General features: G+C 40.7%; 1 protein-coding gene across 1 annotated transcript in view; it reads right to left on the bottom strand.

Annotated features, from left to right (window-relative positions):
* Window positions 1-19,200, bottom strand: part of PNPLA7 (patatin like domain 7, lysophospholipase) — a 130,114-nt gene that overhangs the window by 75,763 nt on the left and 35,151 nt on the right. Inside the window, exons 17-19 of the mRNA XM_083807288.1 lie at window positions 15,079-15,210; window positions 13,727-13,850; window positions 878-991 (exon numbers count right to left, since the gene is read on the bottom strand). Coding sequence (XP_083663414.1) covers window positions 878-991; window positions 13,727-13,850; window positions 15,079-15,210 — 370 coding nt within the window. The remainder of the gene's footprint in view (window positions 1-877; window positions 992-13,726; window positions 13,851-15,078; window positions 15,211-19,200) is intronic.

The raw sequence follows: 19,200 nt of genomic DNA, 5'->3' as shown, positions 1-19,200 counted from the left end.
CCACAGTTTTTGTAATGTGAGAAATCATGAACACATTTCTATTTTACAGTTACCAAAATCTCAAAAATGTTATTATGGTCTTCGAAAAGCAAAAATTGAATATTTTAATCAGGTTTGTCACTTTAGCAGCTTTTTAAGAAATCTGGTAAAATAAGTACATGTTTTAAACAGAGCAAAAAAAATCAGAAATAATTTGAAGCAACAGCATTAAAGAATCATCTTTAATGCTAGCAACACGATTTAGTGCTTAGTATAATGTCTCTGATGCACTTAGGGACAAAAAGAATTAAATTTCAAGTCCGTAACTCCTAGATTTGCAGGAGAGAGGTATAATGTCAAGTGAATTAAAGAAGATGGATGATTTGATGGATTCAAGGGAGCAATCATAATCTTCAGGACACATAAAAATATGGCAGTTGCAGAATCAAGATGGACAGCACGGAATGCAAAGAAGAAGAAAACCAACTCCCAAGTCTGGAAATAAAGGTACATACAATCAAGCCTTGACTTTGAGTCCTAGTGAGCAGGACAAGTGAATAACAACATTTTAAAGTGATTTTAGAAATCAGACTGCCATTTATTATCAATACCACTAAGAGATTTCCACTTTACTAAATACGCATGTCCTGCATTTAGTGTGAACTTTTTCCAGATATACAGAACAGCCCTAACACAAAACATGCCAACATTGATTAGAAGATAAAGAGAAGCTGCTAAAAGCCTGGTATAGATCAGATCAGATAGGCACAGAGAACAAAATGTTTTCTCTGTATGCATCAATCATACAAAAAAACCCAAAGGACTTGGTGCTTAATGGAGAGTTTTAGCTTCTAAGATATCATTTAATGCGGATAGAAAAGAGTTTTAATTTTCTTACCTGGGGGAATTTGCGTTTGATAGATGTCAGTGCTCCCTCTGGGAGTTTGGCAAGTTCTGAATCTCTGACTGCATGAACTGTTGTGGCTCTAGGTTGATGGGTTAATGCCTCTACCTGAAATAACACAGCCAAAACATTAAAGATAATCAACATGTCGTAAAAATAGCACGTCAGGGTGAAGAAACTGAACAATTCCCAAGGATTGGACAATCATACTTTTTGCTGACATACATTCAAAACAGAACGTTATTTTTGCCCCCAAGAGCCCTTAGAGCCAGCTTACTGAAGGCACATTTGTCTGCAGCAAGTATCAGTATCTATTCAATCCAAATCTCGCAGATGCACGTTCTGCTATCTGACAGCTTCAGTTTTTCCACAGACCGGAATCCATAGCACCAAAAGACAGACAGTATTAAAGTAGTTTTGTTTGAGCTTCTGCAAGTTCTTACACACAGTGAATCTCCGCAGCAAGCAGAACTATTTTTAAGGCTTGCTAGAAGAACAACCAGGGGGACACAACGAACTCAATTATCACAACAGAAGTTATATGCTTTTGCTGTATCTTTCAATCCTTCATTTTTAAGTGAAAAAAAAAAAGCCATCTAAGAGAAAGAAGAAAACTCACTTCTCTATTGCTTTTCCTTTCCTTCCTCCCCCCACCCCATGCAACCCTGAAATACTTTAGTTTTTACTCTCAGAAGCTGAATACCAGAAAAAAATTGCAAAAACCAAGGCTTTCTAAACATTAAAAGGGAAGAGGAGCAAATCAGCACATTTTAGCCAGACCGGAGCTTCGTTTTTCCCCAAGTTTTTATACACAGGCATGAGTATCTGTGCTACGTAAACAAAAATGAGTATGCAACAGCCTGAATATAGTGCCCAATTATTTAATTTAGAAACATTTAATTTATTGAAAATAGAAGTTTAAAGAAGAAAATGATCATGCGATGAAAATTAATACAGAGATATTTTCCTTTACAGGGAGAACTGACACAACATAAATAAAAAAGGGCTGTAAAGCCCTGCTCCGCGAAATGCAGCTGTGTGCTGAATCCCCTGCTGTACCATCCGCAGAACCCTGAGCCCATCACCAGCTCCTATTTTGTTTTGAAATGCAGAAATCAAATTCCCTGGTGAAATATTTTCACATGCTTAATGAGATAGCCTGCTAGGCGAGATGGCGTCATTCGGAGCTCAGGCGTGAGCTCCAACATTTAATTGCTTAGTAACAGCCTGGTGCACAGTTTTGCAAGTTTTAGCACTAGGCAATGTTTACCGGGTTTAATATCCATACATCATGCATTCAGAGAAAAATGGTGGCCGCTGTAGCAGCCGTAATTACTGAGGTTAATACACAAACAACAAAAAAATCCTCGCTCTGGCTGCAGTTCATGGGCACTTTTTAAGTGTCACTTTAAGTTGTCCAGCAGAAAAGGAAACAAATAATGCATCAGTTTGCAATTATTTTTTACAGATTTCGTTTGAAAGCTTATGTTAACAGCAAATTCCAACAGAAATAATGCCTTCATTACTGAAGTACGGGCTCAGACACACGAAGTTACTATAATGTATATAATACGCTGCACATTGGCTAAGCTCTGCCAGGCATGCACTTCTGCCTGCACTACAAGAAGATTGATTTAAAACACACGACTCCATGACCCCCCTTACAACGAGAGTGCTGTCTTGGAAGACTACATGTGCACAAAATGGACAGTTCAGACAGCCAGAACATTCAGATCTCAGAAACTTGCAATTAGTCTAGAAAGCTGAGATCACAGCCTGCTAATATTAACTCCCTAAAATAGCTCGTAAAGAAGAGCTTATATCAACAAAAGTTGTGTCGTGCATGAAAAAATGCACAAGTAAATTTGAAGTAGCTCCATTTTTGCATGACCTAGCCTTTGGTTCTTGTTCCGACGCCAGGGATGCTTTATCACGTAATGACATTTTAAACCAGTTACACAGATCACAAGGTGGGAGGGAATGTCAAGCCATCGTTGTACACACATTTACAGGTCCCCTTCAGCTTCCCCAGATGGTTGGGTAATGTCTTCTGTTTATCTCTGCCCCCTACTACAAGCTTTTGATCACACTTTTTGGCTCTGCCATTTAGCTTCCTTATCCTGAAAGTAGATTAAGAACTGTAATTGTTAAAATAAAACCCTGTCTTCTCGAGCAGTCATCACCCAAGTTCAATTTATATAAAGAAAAACACTCGAACTGTCTAATATCCTTTTCCATTATTTTCGTTATATAAAAGTGCATAAAATTAACCATGCTCCAAACAGGTCACAAGTCTTTTTACAAATCTAATCTTTTCCGAAAGGGAATTAAATTTTAAAACAAAGCCTCGGGGATTTTTTTCTCCAAACCGTGACTTTGTCTGTTTCAATTGTAACTTGTCCACAGGCAGAACAAAAGGGAGATGGAGACATTTTTCAAGCCTCCTTTTCAAGGAGCCATTTAAATCTCCAGAGCAAGTGGTATTTGCAACACCAGTGCTATGCACCCCTGCAAATGCAGCAGATTTGTTGAATGCAATTCCCACCTGACTACAGAAAATGGATCTTGTACTACTCTTGCCCACACATACAATATAAATCTTGCCATCAGCTTTAATATTCTCATGCAAATACATGCCTGTATTGCAGCATGGAAACATCTGGGTCCCAGGCACTACAGCAAGAAATTCAAATTTTGCTTTCCCCTTGGATATCATCATCTGCATTACCAGCATCTATTTTTATTAGTTTTCCCAGACTATTTATATAATAACTCTTCTTCACCGGAAGATAAAGAGCTCTCATTCAACATTCAGACCATCTGTAGGATTATTCTGAACCTTCACTACATTCTCTGTCTCCTCTCTTCACATCCTGTGGTTAAAAAGCCTTTGTTGCACCAGTTCAAAGTTCTCTGCACATGGGAATCTCTGCACATGCCTCATCAAATCAGCATTTGGCTATTCCCCCTTTTTTGGAGACAGACACGTTCTAACCATACAGTCATAGGCTGTCCCTAGTCAATAATACTTTTCTTCTTTATTAAGAAATTGTTTGAGATGTTATTTATTCAAGAGGTGTAGTTTTGTGGGTTTTTTTTCTTTAGAAAAACAAGCTCCGAGCAACATGTACTTACTTAAAATCCTTTCAACCTCAGAGCACATTCAAACTCTTCTGGCTCATCTGTTCAATGAACATTTTAAACAAGCTTACTTATTTTTTCAGGTTTGTAAGTAATAAAAGAATTAGAGATTTAGCTTAAACTTTAATATGAATAAAATCACCTGAGATCAGCAGAGCAACCTCATAAGAGTATTTCTTTAGTTAGAAAAAACAAGTTTAATACCAAGATCACCCAACACAGCTGCAGGAATCAACCAACACCAACATAACACTGATGAACATTTCAAATAAATAAATAGCAGTATTAATTATTTTCCAAATCTTTTTCAGTCTGACCCTAAAGAGGAGGAGGAAATATTGTAATTTTTATACTTGTGAGTAGGTATATCTACCACCCAAGGCTCCCTTTCAGCTTCTTCCTAAACTACCAAAATCATCATTTCCCCTTTCCAACGTGAACACAGCTACATTTGTTCCACTGTAAGAAAGAATCAGAAATCTCTTTCCCACCTCTTTTCAAATTCAAGTCAACACGATATATTTTGCTTGAAACAAATAGTACATCTGTCAGTCCTCTGGTTCTTCTCTCCTAACATGCATTCTTCCTCCTGAGTGACAAGTCTCTGAACAAGTTCTTCCCTTCACTGGTGTTGGGTTTACTTTGCCTTTTAATTTTTAATTCACCCACGTACTTCCTCTCTCCCTCAAACAATCCTCTAGTTTTTCTGGAGTTCACTGAAGGCTGCAGCCTGCCATCTCTTCTGCGCTATCAGGACCAGCTATTCTTTCCTCTGCTTATTATTTAATGTTGTAAACTCAGCAAACCCACGGTAGTGCTATTTCTGCTTTGAAATCAGTCTCTTTGAAACCAGTTTGCCTGATTTTAGCAGTTATGCAAAAACGTTAAATGTTCTGTTCATTGCTCACCTGTCTCCAAGGTCTACCCTTTGCCTCCTCGTTTACAGCAAATATCAACATCTCTTCTCTCTTCTACCTCCATCACATCCTCACAAATCTGTCCGTACATCATTGTCTTTACTTCCATTTCCTTCAAGAGCTGCTTGAAGCAGTGCTTCAAGTGCTATTAACAATTTGCATCAAGGAGCAGATGTAAATTGAGTGTTATATACTCTGTGGTTCTTGTAACTGATCACAAGTTTTACCATAGGTGGTTGTCCCCCCTTCACTAATGCAGTTCTGTTGTTTCTATCATTAAAAAAAAAAAAGGAAAGAAAACAAAACCTATAAATAGACCTATGCTCTTTTTACCATTTCGTTCAGTTAATTCTGACAGGTTTTTCTCATCTTCTCCTAATTCAGTATTAAAAAGCGACAAAAACATCACGTACAATGCCCATGATTCACAACCCAAGTTTACAAGTTCCTTACAAAGAAAAAGCGTTAAAAATTCTTTAAAACAAGGGGAGAAAGCAATTTATATTCTTATGACCTCTTTTGACTTTATTTTCAACACTCACTCCTGACAGCTCTTCTTACAGCTCTCCAAATTACAGCTGGAAAGTAAAAACCAGCAAGCAGCATCGTCTTCTGCAGGTTGGTCTAATTACTCCAAATTCCTTTTTGTGCTACATCCAACAAACCACTTTGAATATTTGCCTAAGTGTGTGAATAGTGCCAACGGAAGACGCACAGCTATTCCCCACGCTTAGCCTTGAGCATCTCAGAGATGCCAAGACGGACTTCACCAACACTGGGGCTGTTTTATGTTAATCCATCTGCTGGCCCAATAGAAGATATCACTTCTCCAAACAAATTCAGCCTCATTCTAACAAGTTATTGGGCAACTTCTCCAATAATCAAACAGTAAAATGCAAATAGTTTCAAAATACAATTTCTTGCCTATATTATTTTTCCACGTGAGTTTCTAAATCTGTCCAGCATGCTAGTACACGGGTCCAGCCTGAATTAGTGACGCAAGTCCACAGGATAGTGTTTATATTCACCAGCCCATTCTCCCAGACCTTCCACCTGCAGCAAATTTACACACTTGTGGCTCTTCTGTGCATTCCCTCCCCTCCGTGTTTATAATACACTGGTTGCAGTTTCTCCTCCTTCATTGCTACTATCCTACCCCAAGAATATTTTATTCTCTTACATATCATACTTCTTCCTCTCATAGCAATCTTTTCCTTGCTATGAGCTCATAAAAAGCAGCAGTCATCCCAGCACAGGAGGAGCACCACCCCTGCACTGCCACCCTCCGGGCCCAACACAGCAGGAGCCAGCAGCAGCCGCAGAAACGTGAGGCTCAGGTCTAACAACACCCTGGCAAGGTTAGGAGCCCAAAGATTAAGTTAAGCAACTTAAAATCTTCATTGTCCAAACCCCCATTCGTGAACTCCCCAATCACTGCCTGCCCGTGAGCCTGGTATTTGTAAGCTTTACAGTTTTCATGCCCGCTCAAGACACTTTGGCAAGGGTTAGCAGCCCACAAACAAGCACACTCTTACAGAACAGAAGCTGGGGAGAAGGGACAGGACAAATCCACCCGTGTTTTGAAGAAAGCAGCACTGCACCTAACAAAACAAGGGCAAGAACTCTGGTAACAGCCAAAATAGTTATGAGGCGTTTTCTTCTCTTCACGATGCACGTAACCTCATCACCAGCGGAGGAAACGGGCTGTTGTGGGCAGTGGTGCAGCACTGCAGCCAGATGCTTCCCGGCACAGCCCCCAGGGACTCCCGGCTGGAAAGGCAGACAGCTCCCATGTGCCAAACCTGCACCTCTCACTGCTCACACAGCGCCCACCCCGTGCCCTGACCGCGCCTGGCAAAAGGAACAGCAGCACCTGAAGAAAGGGGAGGGCTGCCGCAAGACACCAGGAGACAAGGTACAGGGACTAACAGACTACCCAAGGAAGTGTAGATGCACTGGCGGAGGCCTAAGAAGAAATATCAACACTGACACCTGCTGATAGTTTCGGATGCTCAAGGAACGGGGAAAAACCAAACCAGATGCACAGGTACCAGCAGCACGCTCCCATCTCCAAAGCCAGCCCAACGCAGCGGAGCAGTGCAGGCAGACAAAAGCCACGCACACGTGGATTGTCACAGTGGTACTTTCGCCGGGCTAGGACAGGAGACGAGGCTGCTGCGACCGAAGACAGTGATGCAACATAATAAATGTTACATGAAGGGCAACCAAACGCTACGTGGATCTTAGTTTTTTTTTCTGGTTTAAACAAGCTGCTCTCAAGGCCCTTCCTGAGCTGATTTGCACGTGAAGCAGCAAACACATGGTGTTCATCTCAAACATGTTTCCTCTAGCCATCAGTTAGGAAGGATCTAAAACGTTAACTCACTTGTATCTGAAAAGGACAAAGGAGGAGACACTGCTGGAAGCAATGAATGAGTGGGAAAAGCAACCAGACAAGCTGCAAATCGATGCTATTTGTGGGAGCAGTGCCAGCGGATGAATGCAGTACACCATGTACTCTTGAAAGTTGTTCTAACAACCACCTTCTGCAATCCTTTGTGTGCCAAGTTAACCCCATGACTGAGGACATCCAGCACTTTTGCTGTGCAGAAAAAAGAATCCAAACCCCTCTCTCCTATTTATATGCATATAAATAAGATTTATATACACATGCACATATATACACATAGATATACAAGACATATACACACTTACAGACACACGTACATGGAATATATGCAAAAATTAAGACTGAGCTTCCTACCTTTTGTAATTAAGGCAGTGGAAGTCAGGTTCTCCTGAGAGGACTGAGCCTGCATTTTGTACCAGTGCAATGACAGTCCTGTAGCAGCAGTGAATGTAATGAAGGGACAGAAAAGGGAGAGGAAATTGCTAACAGACTTCCCTAGTGTATTTAAATTTCACTCCTATTTACATGTGACTGTAGAAAAGATGGGAAGTTGCATGCACATTTCACTCCCCTAATATAACATGACAGTGGAAACAAAAGAAAAACAAACAAGCAGAAAACCTCACAAGTATACCAAATGCTACCTGGAGCACCCACCAAAAAAGAAAAATCCATGAAATTTATTGAAGCTGTTTGAAGAGCAATACCACTGACGGGCACACTCCTGTTATGATGAAATGGTGCTTGAATTTCAACGATGGAAGAAGAGATAACAGAACATGGTGACCTGCTCAAATGCTTTCCTACAAGGGAGAGATCTGATTGCCTTTGACTCAGCTTGACATCACAGGCATACCAACCCCGGCTGGAACTTTAGCAACATCCTTCCCCATTCTTCACTGCTGACTCTTCCTCCACGAATACTTTTTTTCACCTCTGCTGGACTCTGCGTCCCACTATTCACAGGCCTCCAAGCATTTTCATGATAAAAGAGATCACAATTCTCTCCTACTTAATGTTGCTTGCCAAAAAGAAAGTTTATAATCAAGAAAAAAACAATTTTTGCTAATAACTTACTCGTACATTTTGCAAAGGTTAAAGGGGACAAGGTATTAACTCTCACCATTCCCAAGCCAGTCTAGTTTGATGCAACATTTCTCAAAATGGGAAGGAGAAAAGAGCAGAAGAAAAGTGAAATGTGGGATGGTCCTGAAGTGGGGATCAGAAGCTGTAGCAGAAGTTAACTGATACATGGACAATAGCAATGATGTTATCAAAAGGAAGCTTAGCTGGAAGCAGAAGGGACACAAATTAGCTTATTGAGTGACAGTCTGATGAATGAAGTCACCTGCTTGAAATCCAGCAGGTCGCCACATCTATCACTGTCTGTCAAAGATCCTTATATTCTCTAAAGAGCATTTGGCTAAGGAGATAAAGCTCTCTGCAGTTTTATCTGTGGCACCTACTAAACCAGATTACCTACCCACATAGTATTAATGTCAGATAAATTAACACCAGTTATATGTTATTTCAGTTATGAACAGTCTCCTACCTTCATCAGCTGTTAGAACTTGAGACAAATCAAGATATAAGATAAATTGTTGTAGATAAGAGAACAAATTGTGGTAGATAAGAGAATCTGAACCACATACACTACTCAACAGCTCACACTAAGTAAGGAAGCCCCTAGGAAGCCAAGGTTCAGAAAAATCAAAGCAGTGACTTCATTCCAGCAAGAACGCCCCCAAAACAGGTTTGGAAATCAGGACACTGAGCTTCTAATTTCAGTCTGACACTAATTCAGCTGTGCAAATATGAACTCATTTCTCAAGTCTTCCCGTATCTCACTTCTCTGCTGGTAAATACCATTATTTTTTTTCTTTACAATTTCACACCTAAGATGCTAGGCAAGTAATAATTTTTAGTAACATATTACCAAGACAGGCGGCAGAAGAGATGGAAGGAGAACACCTCCTTCCAGAACCACATGTTCCAGCTCAATACTAAGGTGACTTCTTGGACCTCATCTGCCTCCAATTTCCATAGATACAGCCTGTGCAGAGCACCTGAGGTGCACTAACCTGAATTCACCTAAGATTACCTAAGACTATCTACTAACTTAAAGCTTTAGAAATGAACTCATGGCTTGAAAAAAGTTACATGCAACTAATGGGCAAAATAAAAAAGAATCCACGCTCTTCAAAATTACAAAACAAAATGGCCTAAACAGAGCAGAACTTGCCCAGTGTTAGTGCTGCTGTTGAGGGCACAAGGATATTCAGCTAGCTTTGCCACTGTCAAAAGCAGGCAGTGTATGATAACATTAATACTGATAAAGAACAAAAGCCCGACAAGTGTAATCCTGATACCGGTGTTTCCTTTGAGGATTAGTATGCAATTAAAGATTTCTAGCAGTGTTACATTTCAAACGGACAATGCTCCAAACCCCTGAGGAAATCATAAGCCATTTACAGATTATTCTTGGTTTTCAACTTTTTACAGAAAAAAGCCATGCACGTTTAACTATATTAACATTAATGAGACAAAGAGCTTAACATCTAAAAAAAAAAACTTAAAATAGCCATTATTTCTGAAACCAAGTGTGATTTCCTGCAGAGCAGAACTGGTATGCTGCTGATGAGCAGATGAGCACTCTGCAATTTATTACTTGTGCTGCCTTGCACTGAAAATGGTAGGGCACAAATATCCTCTTGCACTGGTTTTGCTACCCACGAATGAATGGGTACCATCCTACTACTAAGGAAGGGCGCCCTGGTTGTAAGAGAGAGGCAGAAAGAATCTTGAAGTAACCAAAACATCGCTGCTACTTCCCCAGCAGGACATCTTTTGAAAGCCAGCTGGTTTTCTAGTAAGATACTGAAGACAGCAGTTTTCTGAGGCAGGTGGCCACGGATAAGTCTAGCTATGACGTACGCAACAGACCAGCTTTTAAAAATATTATAAGCTCAACAGCTGTCATCAACTTCCCTAAGAACTGTCTGGTGTTCTGTCTTAGAAACACCGCAGCCTTTCCACTGAAGCCACAGTGTTAACTCATAAAAAGCTAATTACATTGAAGGTTCTGTCTCCATCCAGGTATCTGAGGGGAGAAGGCAGTATACAAATAACTTTTCTTTGGCAGGAGATTATTCTGCAAGAGTTCTACTTTTTTTTTTCCCCCTTAATTTCTTCTGGAGAACACCTGGACATGATGGAAAAAAAAAAGCTAGAGGAGGTGCCTTTCATTTTACCCTTTAGCTCAAACAGCAATTTAATGAAGTCACAATTACGTAACAGAGTGATAAAGCTTCAACGTTTTTCCACATGTGAATCTGTGGGAAATGGCACCAACAAATTAAAAGATTCTCCCCTAAATGGGTCAAACCAGAGTCTCTAGACAACAGCACTGTCATCAACTGTATTTCATACATGAGGGAATTACTGCATAGATCCATCATTGTCCTCTGACAATTACATGGAAGGCCTTCCAACGAGTTTTGACATCACCTGATACAGCTGGAACTGCCCATCGAACGGATCATCAGCAGCAAGCAGCTGGCATCGTCCCTCTTACAAGGCGCTCGAGGAACAGCGAACGTTTCCCACACATAACTACTCTGGTCAACTCCAAGTAACAACACGAAGAAAGCAAACTTTGCAATATCTTATCTGTTCTTCTCCCCCTGAACTGACAGACCTCGGGAACAGATGCCACTGAGTCAGTATACGGAACAAAACAGTTCGAGCCACAAGTTAAGCCTCGGGAGCGCCTGCACACGCTTGAAAAATTAACATCTTGTCTGAAATCCTTCATTTTTCAGGACTTCTCCTCTGAAAGCAGAAATGACAGATACTCATCTCTTACGCATATGACACACAGCATTTTTAAAGTTCTAAGATAAAGGGAATAAACAAAAATACATCAATTACAAGACTTTTGTATCATGTTAGTGTCCACAGTTCAGAATGACACAGTGGTATTGAAGAAACTTCAGGGAAGAATACACCACAGGTTGACCACACTACCAATTACTAATACCAGCCAGTAATTTAATTCCTGCAAGCACCTAGAACCCTCCAAGTCCCTTCATCTTCTGGAAGAACAAAGAAAAAAATAAACATATAGCAGGCTTTTAAAGGTTTACAACAGATCTTGCAGAACGGGATAAACAAATCTTTTTAAAAGGAAAAATGTCATTTTACTAATGCCCTCTGCAAAGAACGACTACATTAATCTTGGCAATCTTTACAAATCCTCCCCCATGTTTTTCAAAAGACAGACAGAGCATCGAGATTCGTTCAACAAATGGCAGCATGAGTCAGTGGGCCTGGGAGCCGTGGGTAGGAAGGAGTAGATGACGTCCACAGAGTCACAAAAGTCTTCAGATGATTCATGTCATAGCATGGATCCAGAAAAGTGACTTTAGTTCAGATACAAACTAAACGGGTATTTCTGTATCCATGCCCAGGAACTCACCCACGAGCAGGGCACTGTTACAGCAAGCACATACCAGTCCATCCACCGCATCAACCTCTCTCCTCACCAGATAAACAGTTGAGCCAGCATGAAATGTTCTGCCAAAGAAGGCACCACTGCTTATACAGATAGGGAGAATTTCAACCACATGCTCCACTGTCACCCAAAACTGCTTTCAGAAAGTAGAACACCTCGGTTATCTTAACCTGGGAGCTCTGCAAAACTCCAGAAGCTTGACAGTGTGGCTGCTGATTGCAACTGGTGAACAAGAGCACGAAAATACCTGTACGTGTCAAAACCGCCAGCGCCTTATTCACACACTAAGAGACCTCACACCAGCACAGTTAGTCACAAAAGTCACACATCCTTTATTCCTGTCAAACTATATCATTTTTACCTCTAATGAGGTATCCTAAAGAGATGCCCCCAAAAGAAAAAAAAAATTTGCAGGCATGCCTAGCAGCAAAAATAGACTGGTTTCTCCAAACGCAGTCCCAAACCAGAAGTAGCACTGACCTTGGGAAGACATCCTGAACTGCTGTCCACGTGCAGCTAAAACAGACGTCGTACAGTCACTAGTCCAGAACACCTCTGTGTTCTGCAGGGAGCATCACCAGACTCGTCTCTTGTAACTGTTGCAGTCACATCAGCACTGTGTACAACTTAAAGTTACCAGGCAAGTCACAGTCAGCTGTGGGCACATATTAAAAAGGCCCAAAGACTTTGCCCTTGTTAGATGAAAATTTCTTACTTCTCCCAAACAAAATAGCTGGGATATTAGGTCAGCTGCTGGTCTCCAAGTACCAGAGACCTATGCTGCAAATATTTTACAATGCAGGTACAGCCTGCAACCCACCTGCCATCAGGAACTACCCAGTCTCACATGCTGATGTACTCCTGCCGCAGCCACAGAAGACAGAGTTCTCCATTAGACGTTACAGCGATCAAGGGGAAGAAGTAAGGAAGCAGAAGACAGGAACTTCTACGCTAGGCACACTTGAATTCTGGATCAGAAATACCACCTTTTGCAATCAACGTAATCTTGAATCGGTTCTCTAGAGGAAAAAGAGCTCTGCAGTCCATTCTCTCCCTCTTGGTCTCTATAAACAACAATTTCTTCCTCTATTACTACTACCAACTCACACGTTTTCTTTCTTCAGAGGTACACTGATTCTGGCTATAAACAGATACCAGTAAATGTTTACTTTTCAACTCAGAAAGCAGAAGAGGGCCTGAACAAATCTCGGCATTTCAGAAGCCTTCTAACACAAAAATCAAGCAAGTCATGCGCACTTATGATGCAGGATCCCTGTTTCAATTGTTCAACCAGATCTGAGAAACAAACAATAAACCAAACATCGGAGAGAAGTTAAACATGGATAAATAGTACAGTTTTGAAGTCAAAAGTTGCACTAATACCTTTTAAATAACTGCACAGTCTCTGACCAGCCTGATGCAGACCTGAAGTTAGCTCTGCTAACGTGAAGGTTAGACTTGACACCAGTAGGGGCCCCAGACTCAGTCTTTCTACAATACAGCATTTCATATGACTATTCAGTGCACATTCCTTCAATTCTTCCTGAACTATTTTAGCAGTTGCACTTACCTCAACACAGAAACAAATGTAACCCACGTTAAAAAAAAAGTGGCGTGATGGGCTTTTTGGCTCATCTCTGAGGGAGGTTGTTTATTTTTTTTGTCTTTAAATCAAGTCTAATAATCCCATTCATGTATTATCATATGAGATTCCAGGTAGAAGTGATTTTCCGTCTTTATAATGTGTCAAAAGTCTTAACTAAGACTAACACCTGACCAGAGTGAGAATGTTTGTTTTATGTAGGGCCAATACCAATACCAAATTCTCATCTGAACCATTCATTTTTGAAACTGATCCTTACCACTCCAATTAAGTCTCCTCGGCCGTATTCACCAGTCAGGTGCTTTTTTCCATCATCCATCCGTATGACAGAGCGGAGCCGACCATTCAACACAATGTACGTGCAGTCTGACTTGTCACCCTGCCTACAGAAAGAACAGCCAGTGACAAGCATTCATGAATTTCTTCGCTCAGCAGATGCATCTGAAGTCTTTTAATAAGTTGATCGATTTTCTTTAACAGCCTTAGAGGCCATAGGAAAATGTTTTATTAACAGTTAAACATAAGAAAACAAGAAACTGAACAAACACCTGTTAAAAGGTGACTAGGAAATATGTTTTAATGTTTAAATGTACAGGCTTTGAACAGCTGGTAAGCGTTGGGTCTGGACACAGATGCCCAGGACACAAGTGATCTCTGGAGGAGATGACAGGCTCGTTACTGCTTACAGCAGGGGCTTGCTGTCACTGCAAGGCTGATGTGGCTGCACAGAGAGATTCTGCAGGTCAAAGAGGGGAAAAAAGCCCTGAGTGACTCGGGGTTTAGATTGATTTTAGTGCACTCATGCTAGTTGCTTGGGAAGTTTTTGCCAGATCATGTTTGCATGATTAAGAATGCTATTTGGTAAGCAGATTTCCAGCGTAACATAGCAGCCAGGCCAAGTACAATACTTCTGGTAGTGGAGTTAAAACTAAACTTCCAAAAGCTTTTAACAAGACGTTGGCAACTACATTTGTTTTGATACACACAGTAATCAAAAGTTTCCATTAGCATTAGTGCTGCAGAAATAGTCATATAAATTACAATCACGGTACACACACTAAATTAGACTTTTATTCTTCCACCAATGCAACCATATAATGCCTCAATTACATTCTAGTACAAAATCCATACAATTAAGCTTTCCCAAGGATAACTTCTACCCCTTAAACATAAAGTGTAATTCCTATTTTCAATCTACTATTGAATAATCCTATCCAAATTACTTTTCAGTTCCATTCTTTGTTTTAGAAAGGCCAAAATACTTCATGAACAAAAGATATTCGTGCCCTTAAAAATGCAGAAACTACCACCAAACATACAACTGTCTACGTCTTAATCTATTATGTCACTTTAAAAGCTTGCTAAGACAACACAAAGTACAAAGAATAGTATGAAAGGATTTTAATAACCACTGGAGACAACTCACTAAAGCAGTGTTGAAGAGTACTGCAGAAGAAAAAAAAATCTCAAAATAGGCAAACATAAACCTGATGGAATTGATAAATTTATTCCAAAGAGTTTTTATTCCATATGTTACCAAGGGAGCACAGCTCCTTAACACTGAAAACTTGAATATTGAACCAACAACACAGAACTTTGTCTACATCTTACCTGTAAACAGCGCGCCCGGCCTCAACTTCCATCCAATCCAGGGCAAAGTCAATTTGCCTCACGAATGAGGACATTCTCTTTACAACAGTGTGAGCCACACCAAGCACAACACTCGGCTGCTCCCGCATTATCCTAGAAAACAAGAAGCGTTATTTAGGTAGTTCCCCAAGGCAGGAACAGGTACAGACTGGTAAACAAGCCCATGCAGTGGGATGGATGAGAGCCATGCTAGCTCTTGTTTATGAACCACTCTCCAAAATCACCATTCACCCAGGTCTCCCATGACTCAGAAAAACATTTGTACTGCCCCGAAGACTGTCCCTCCCTGCCATTCTACACCTCTTGCTCTCACACATGCTCACAGATTTTATTTCAGATCAGAACCGTATTGTATCTAACGCCTGATACTCCTAAAAAAAAAAAAGTGCTCAGAAGTTCAAATATTTCAAATAATTCCTTTTCTCTGTTGCAAAGACCACAAAGAACAGAAAAGTCTTCTAACAAAGCTTCTGATCTTCATACCATATCTTTTGAGTGATGCTTAAAGGTCTCTAGTATTAAAGAAATCAGATATCTAGCACTTTTCCCAAACCAAAGAACTTTAGGAACATTCTGCCAGTGATAACTGCAAACTCTGCACCACTAGGCCTGAGGGAAATCTCTCTCTCAGACACCCGATCACTGTCAGCGAATGTCTTATTTCTCATTCTTTTTAGACTAGGAATCACTGCATCCCAGCATCTTGTGAGTAAGCACTCCAGCTCTTACTGAAGTACTACTCCACAGGAGTGAGCTGATGGCACATTTCCCTAGATGGTACACCTGGTACAGTACCTCTTCTGTTCCCGTGAAGCATCGATAGCAACCGAATTCTTGCTGGGCCATGGTATACCACCTTAAGGCGGGCATTTCACAAGAGGCAGCACAATTCAGAAAGAAGCAAGAAGTGCATGCAGACCCAGTAGGTGAAGCACCCACTGAGGGAGATGACAGAGCTATGTTAAAGCCACACATGGGCAGAAACAAAAAAGAATTTGAAATACACATCTTATCCTTCATCAATGTTCCCTTTACAATGAAGATAAGAACTGCCATAAGGCAATCTGCTTATGAGACCCCCTGCATGTGTAGGAATTCTCAGCTAAGCACAAATCACGCGAGCATCACATCTAACCTCCCTAGCCTAAAAAATAGAAAGGTGGGGAGAAAAGCATGTGGAAGGAGCACTGTCAGTCTTCACTGACAGTCCTCTCCGGCAATAAGGCTGTGGCTCACTGTAACTTGGCAGAATTCAGAGAAAGTCATACATCATCCCAGAATGTGATATTAAAAGCAGACTTTCCAGGAGCTCCTCACAGCCTGGATGAAATACTGCCCTGAAGTTTTGAAAGTGTCGGTTCTGCCGTTAGTCAGTCCTACAGCTGCAGCAAGAGACCCTGAGCTGACAGCAATGGGTCAAGTGCATCACACAGGGTACTGTGGGGAGCTTTCACGTCCATCACACGTGACGATTCTATTCTTCCTCACCCAATGCCTCAACTTCTTTTTGCGGTAATGAAGCTTGTGATTTCTTCAACTGAAATCCCTGAATTTGAAACAGAAGAGATTTGTAGGAGTACATCCCTACATGCTGAGTCCATGCTGAGCTCACCACATTCACATTCATACGTGCTACTAGTCAAGTTAAACTGAGCATCAGCTCTGACATTCAGCACCAGTTCAAGTCCAGCCATCAAAACAGGATTACAAAACCGCAGGGCAGCTTTCCTCTCCTGCCCCTTTTATCTCACCCTGAGGTTTCCACACCCCCTGCTATCTCCGACACAGGGTGTCTCAGACTACCTTGGTTTTGACGAACTATTATTATTGCACTTGTAAGCAACATGTTATCTTATGGGAACTTTACCACACTAATGTGACTCAGGGCAAAGGACAAAGGAGCTGGAAACGACACCCCAAAATAAACTCTGGGAAACAAAAAACCCTAATCCCTCAACATACACACAAAACCCCCAGTCCTATTCCCCTTCTAAGCTGCTCTAAAGGAGAAATAAGCCCCCCGAAATCTCCTGAATGCTTTAGCTCATTATTTTTACTCTACTTGCTTGTTTAGCTCCCAAAGTCTCCACCCACGTAGGCTGTCTGCTGAAATCAATAAGCCATTTACACCTTTTCCTCTCTCAAGATATGTATCTTAATACTTAATGCACTCTAAATGTAAACTAGTAAGAGGCTGCTTTTAATTTCAGTCTGGAGCTCTCTATTATTTCACTGACTGCTATGTAGCTTCAAGACTATTAGCATGGAAGGTAAAAGCCCACCCTCACGCACAAGAAAAGATTTTTTTTTCCTACATTATCAGCTAGGTTTCCTTCCTTTCACTGGGGAATTTTCATTTCTCATCCATTTGGCACATGACTGGCATGACAAAAAATGAAAAGCCAAAGCTCCCTACCACAGAAACCTGTTTCTGAAGGGATCCTCAGGATTCCTCACTAGCAAGCTAACAGCTGTGAAAGGGCTAACCTGGTGCCTGTGAAAGACTGAGAACTACAGAGATATTCTTGCGGATGTGGATGCAATTTGATACTCAGCTTGGCTGGCAATACAAAATCAAAATCAAAGCATTTCTGCTTCTCTGGCAAGCACACATGATTAGACTCTGAACTGTGAAATTTACTTAAGCAGAAAATGTGAGAGTCCTACTGCCTCGTACTGCAGAACCTGAGCATATTCCCTCAAGAGAGCCTGGTGACAACTTGATTACATTTTTCGTCAGGAGACACCAACAGTTGCAGCGTAGGCACTGCACACTTAGTACATCACTTCAGCAAAATAGAAAAGCATTTAAGGTATATACTATATAATTAGCTTGTGTCACCCCTATACTTAAACTCTACATTTGCAGAGAGTTATTTAGGCATATTAGCACCACATAAAGGCTCCTGTCCCAAAATTTCAGTTAAAAGGATTTAATCTGTTGCCCAACATCCAACCTGCAATTCTAAACCCTGGGCTACTTCCATTTCTGTGCTCTTCGCCTGATGGCAACTGTTGACCACATTCTTTCTGCTTCACCTTCTCATTAACTAATGAGAAAAAACACATACAATGTTCTGGGACACCTCAAAGAAAAAACTAATATATGTGACAAGAAAGGAAAAGAGAATTGTTGGAAAATAATGAGAATAATGGAGGTTCTGGTCAAGTTTCTTCTGGTCACTAAGATCAAAAAAAAAAAAAAACAAATCAGAGAGAGAGATTCTGAGAAAAAAGAGAAAGCCTAAGATTGTAGGACTATGCACAAAGAATTCTGCATGATAAGTGAAAAATAAAACTTCTGATTTTTTCAATAAGCTTTTCCTTTCTCGGAGTTTGAAGCAAAACTAAGAGAACATACAGATGAAGAAGTCATGCATTTGAAAGATTTTCTGTAACAACATTTTAAAATATGGGAACAGGAGCTGGAAACGATATAAAACTTTGGTTTCTGGAAAAGTTTTGATGATTTAATGCTGAAAGATCACAGAGACAGACAAATGCACTGAATAGGCAAAGGACGGCTTAAATGAGAAAAAGATGGACTAGGAAACATCCCCCAAATGAAGAAAAGGTGACAAGTTGCGTTAGAGATCACTGATCAGTTAATGGAAGCAAAAAGCTTAAGCTGGAATAAACAAGAGACAACTCTAAAAAGAGAAATCTCATGAAAACGAGCTCAAGAACACGACAGAGCCAGTCCAGGACTAGATATTAGAACAGAAGGAGTGAGGGAGGAAAAAAGGTAGAAACCGGCTGGCTGGCTGAGAACTCAAAATGAAATTTAAAGTTGGGAACAAGTGGGAAAACAATAGAAAGAAAGAAGAAAAGTTTAGATGAAATTTATCTGGTGCTGCACAGAATGGCACAAGAGGGGAGTATCTATCAGAAATTAGGTCAAAGAGTTGACATCCACTGCACAGGCTTGGAAAAACACACCTAATCAACCAAGCACATTGCTGAGAACAGCAAGTTCAGTTTTACAGAACACAGCCTTTTGCCTGAGGTGGAAAAACAAAGTTGCAGGGCAAGAACTGATCAGGAACACAAACAATTCAAATTACTTAGAAAGTAAAAAGTACA

Source organism: Anser anser, assembly GCF_964211835.1.
Source record: "Anser anser genome assembly, chromosome: 21".
In the NCBI taxonomy this organism is placed as follows: Eukaryota; Metazoa; Chordata; class Aves; order Anseriformes; family Anatidae; genus Anser; species Anser anser.
Note: the sequence above shows the minus strand (reverse complement) of the source record. Positions and strands in the feature narration are given on the sequence as shown.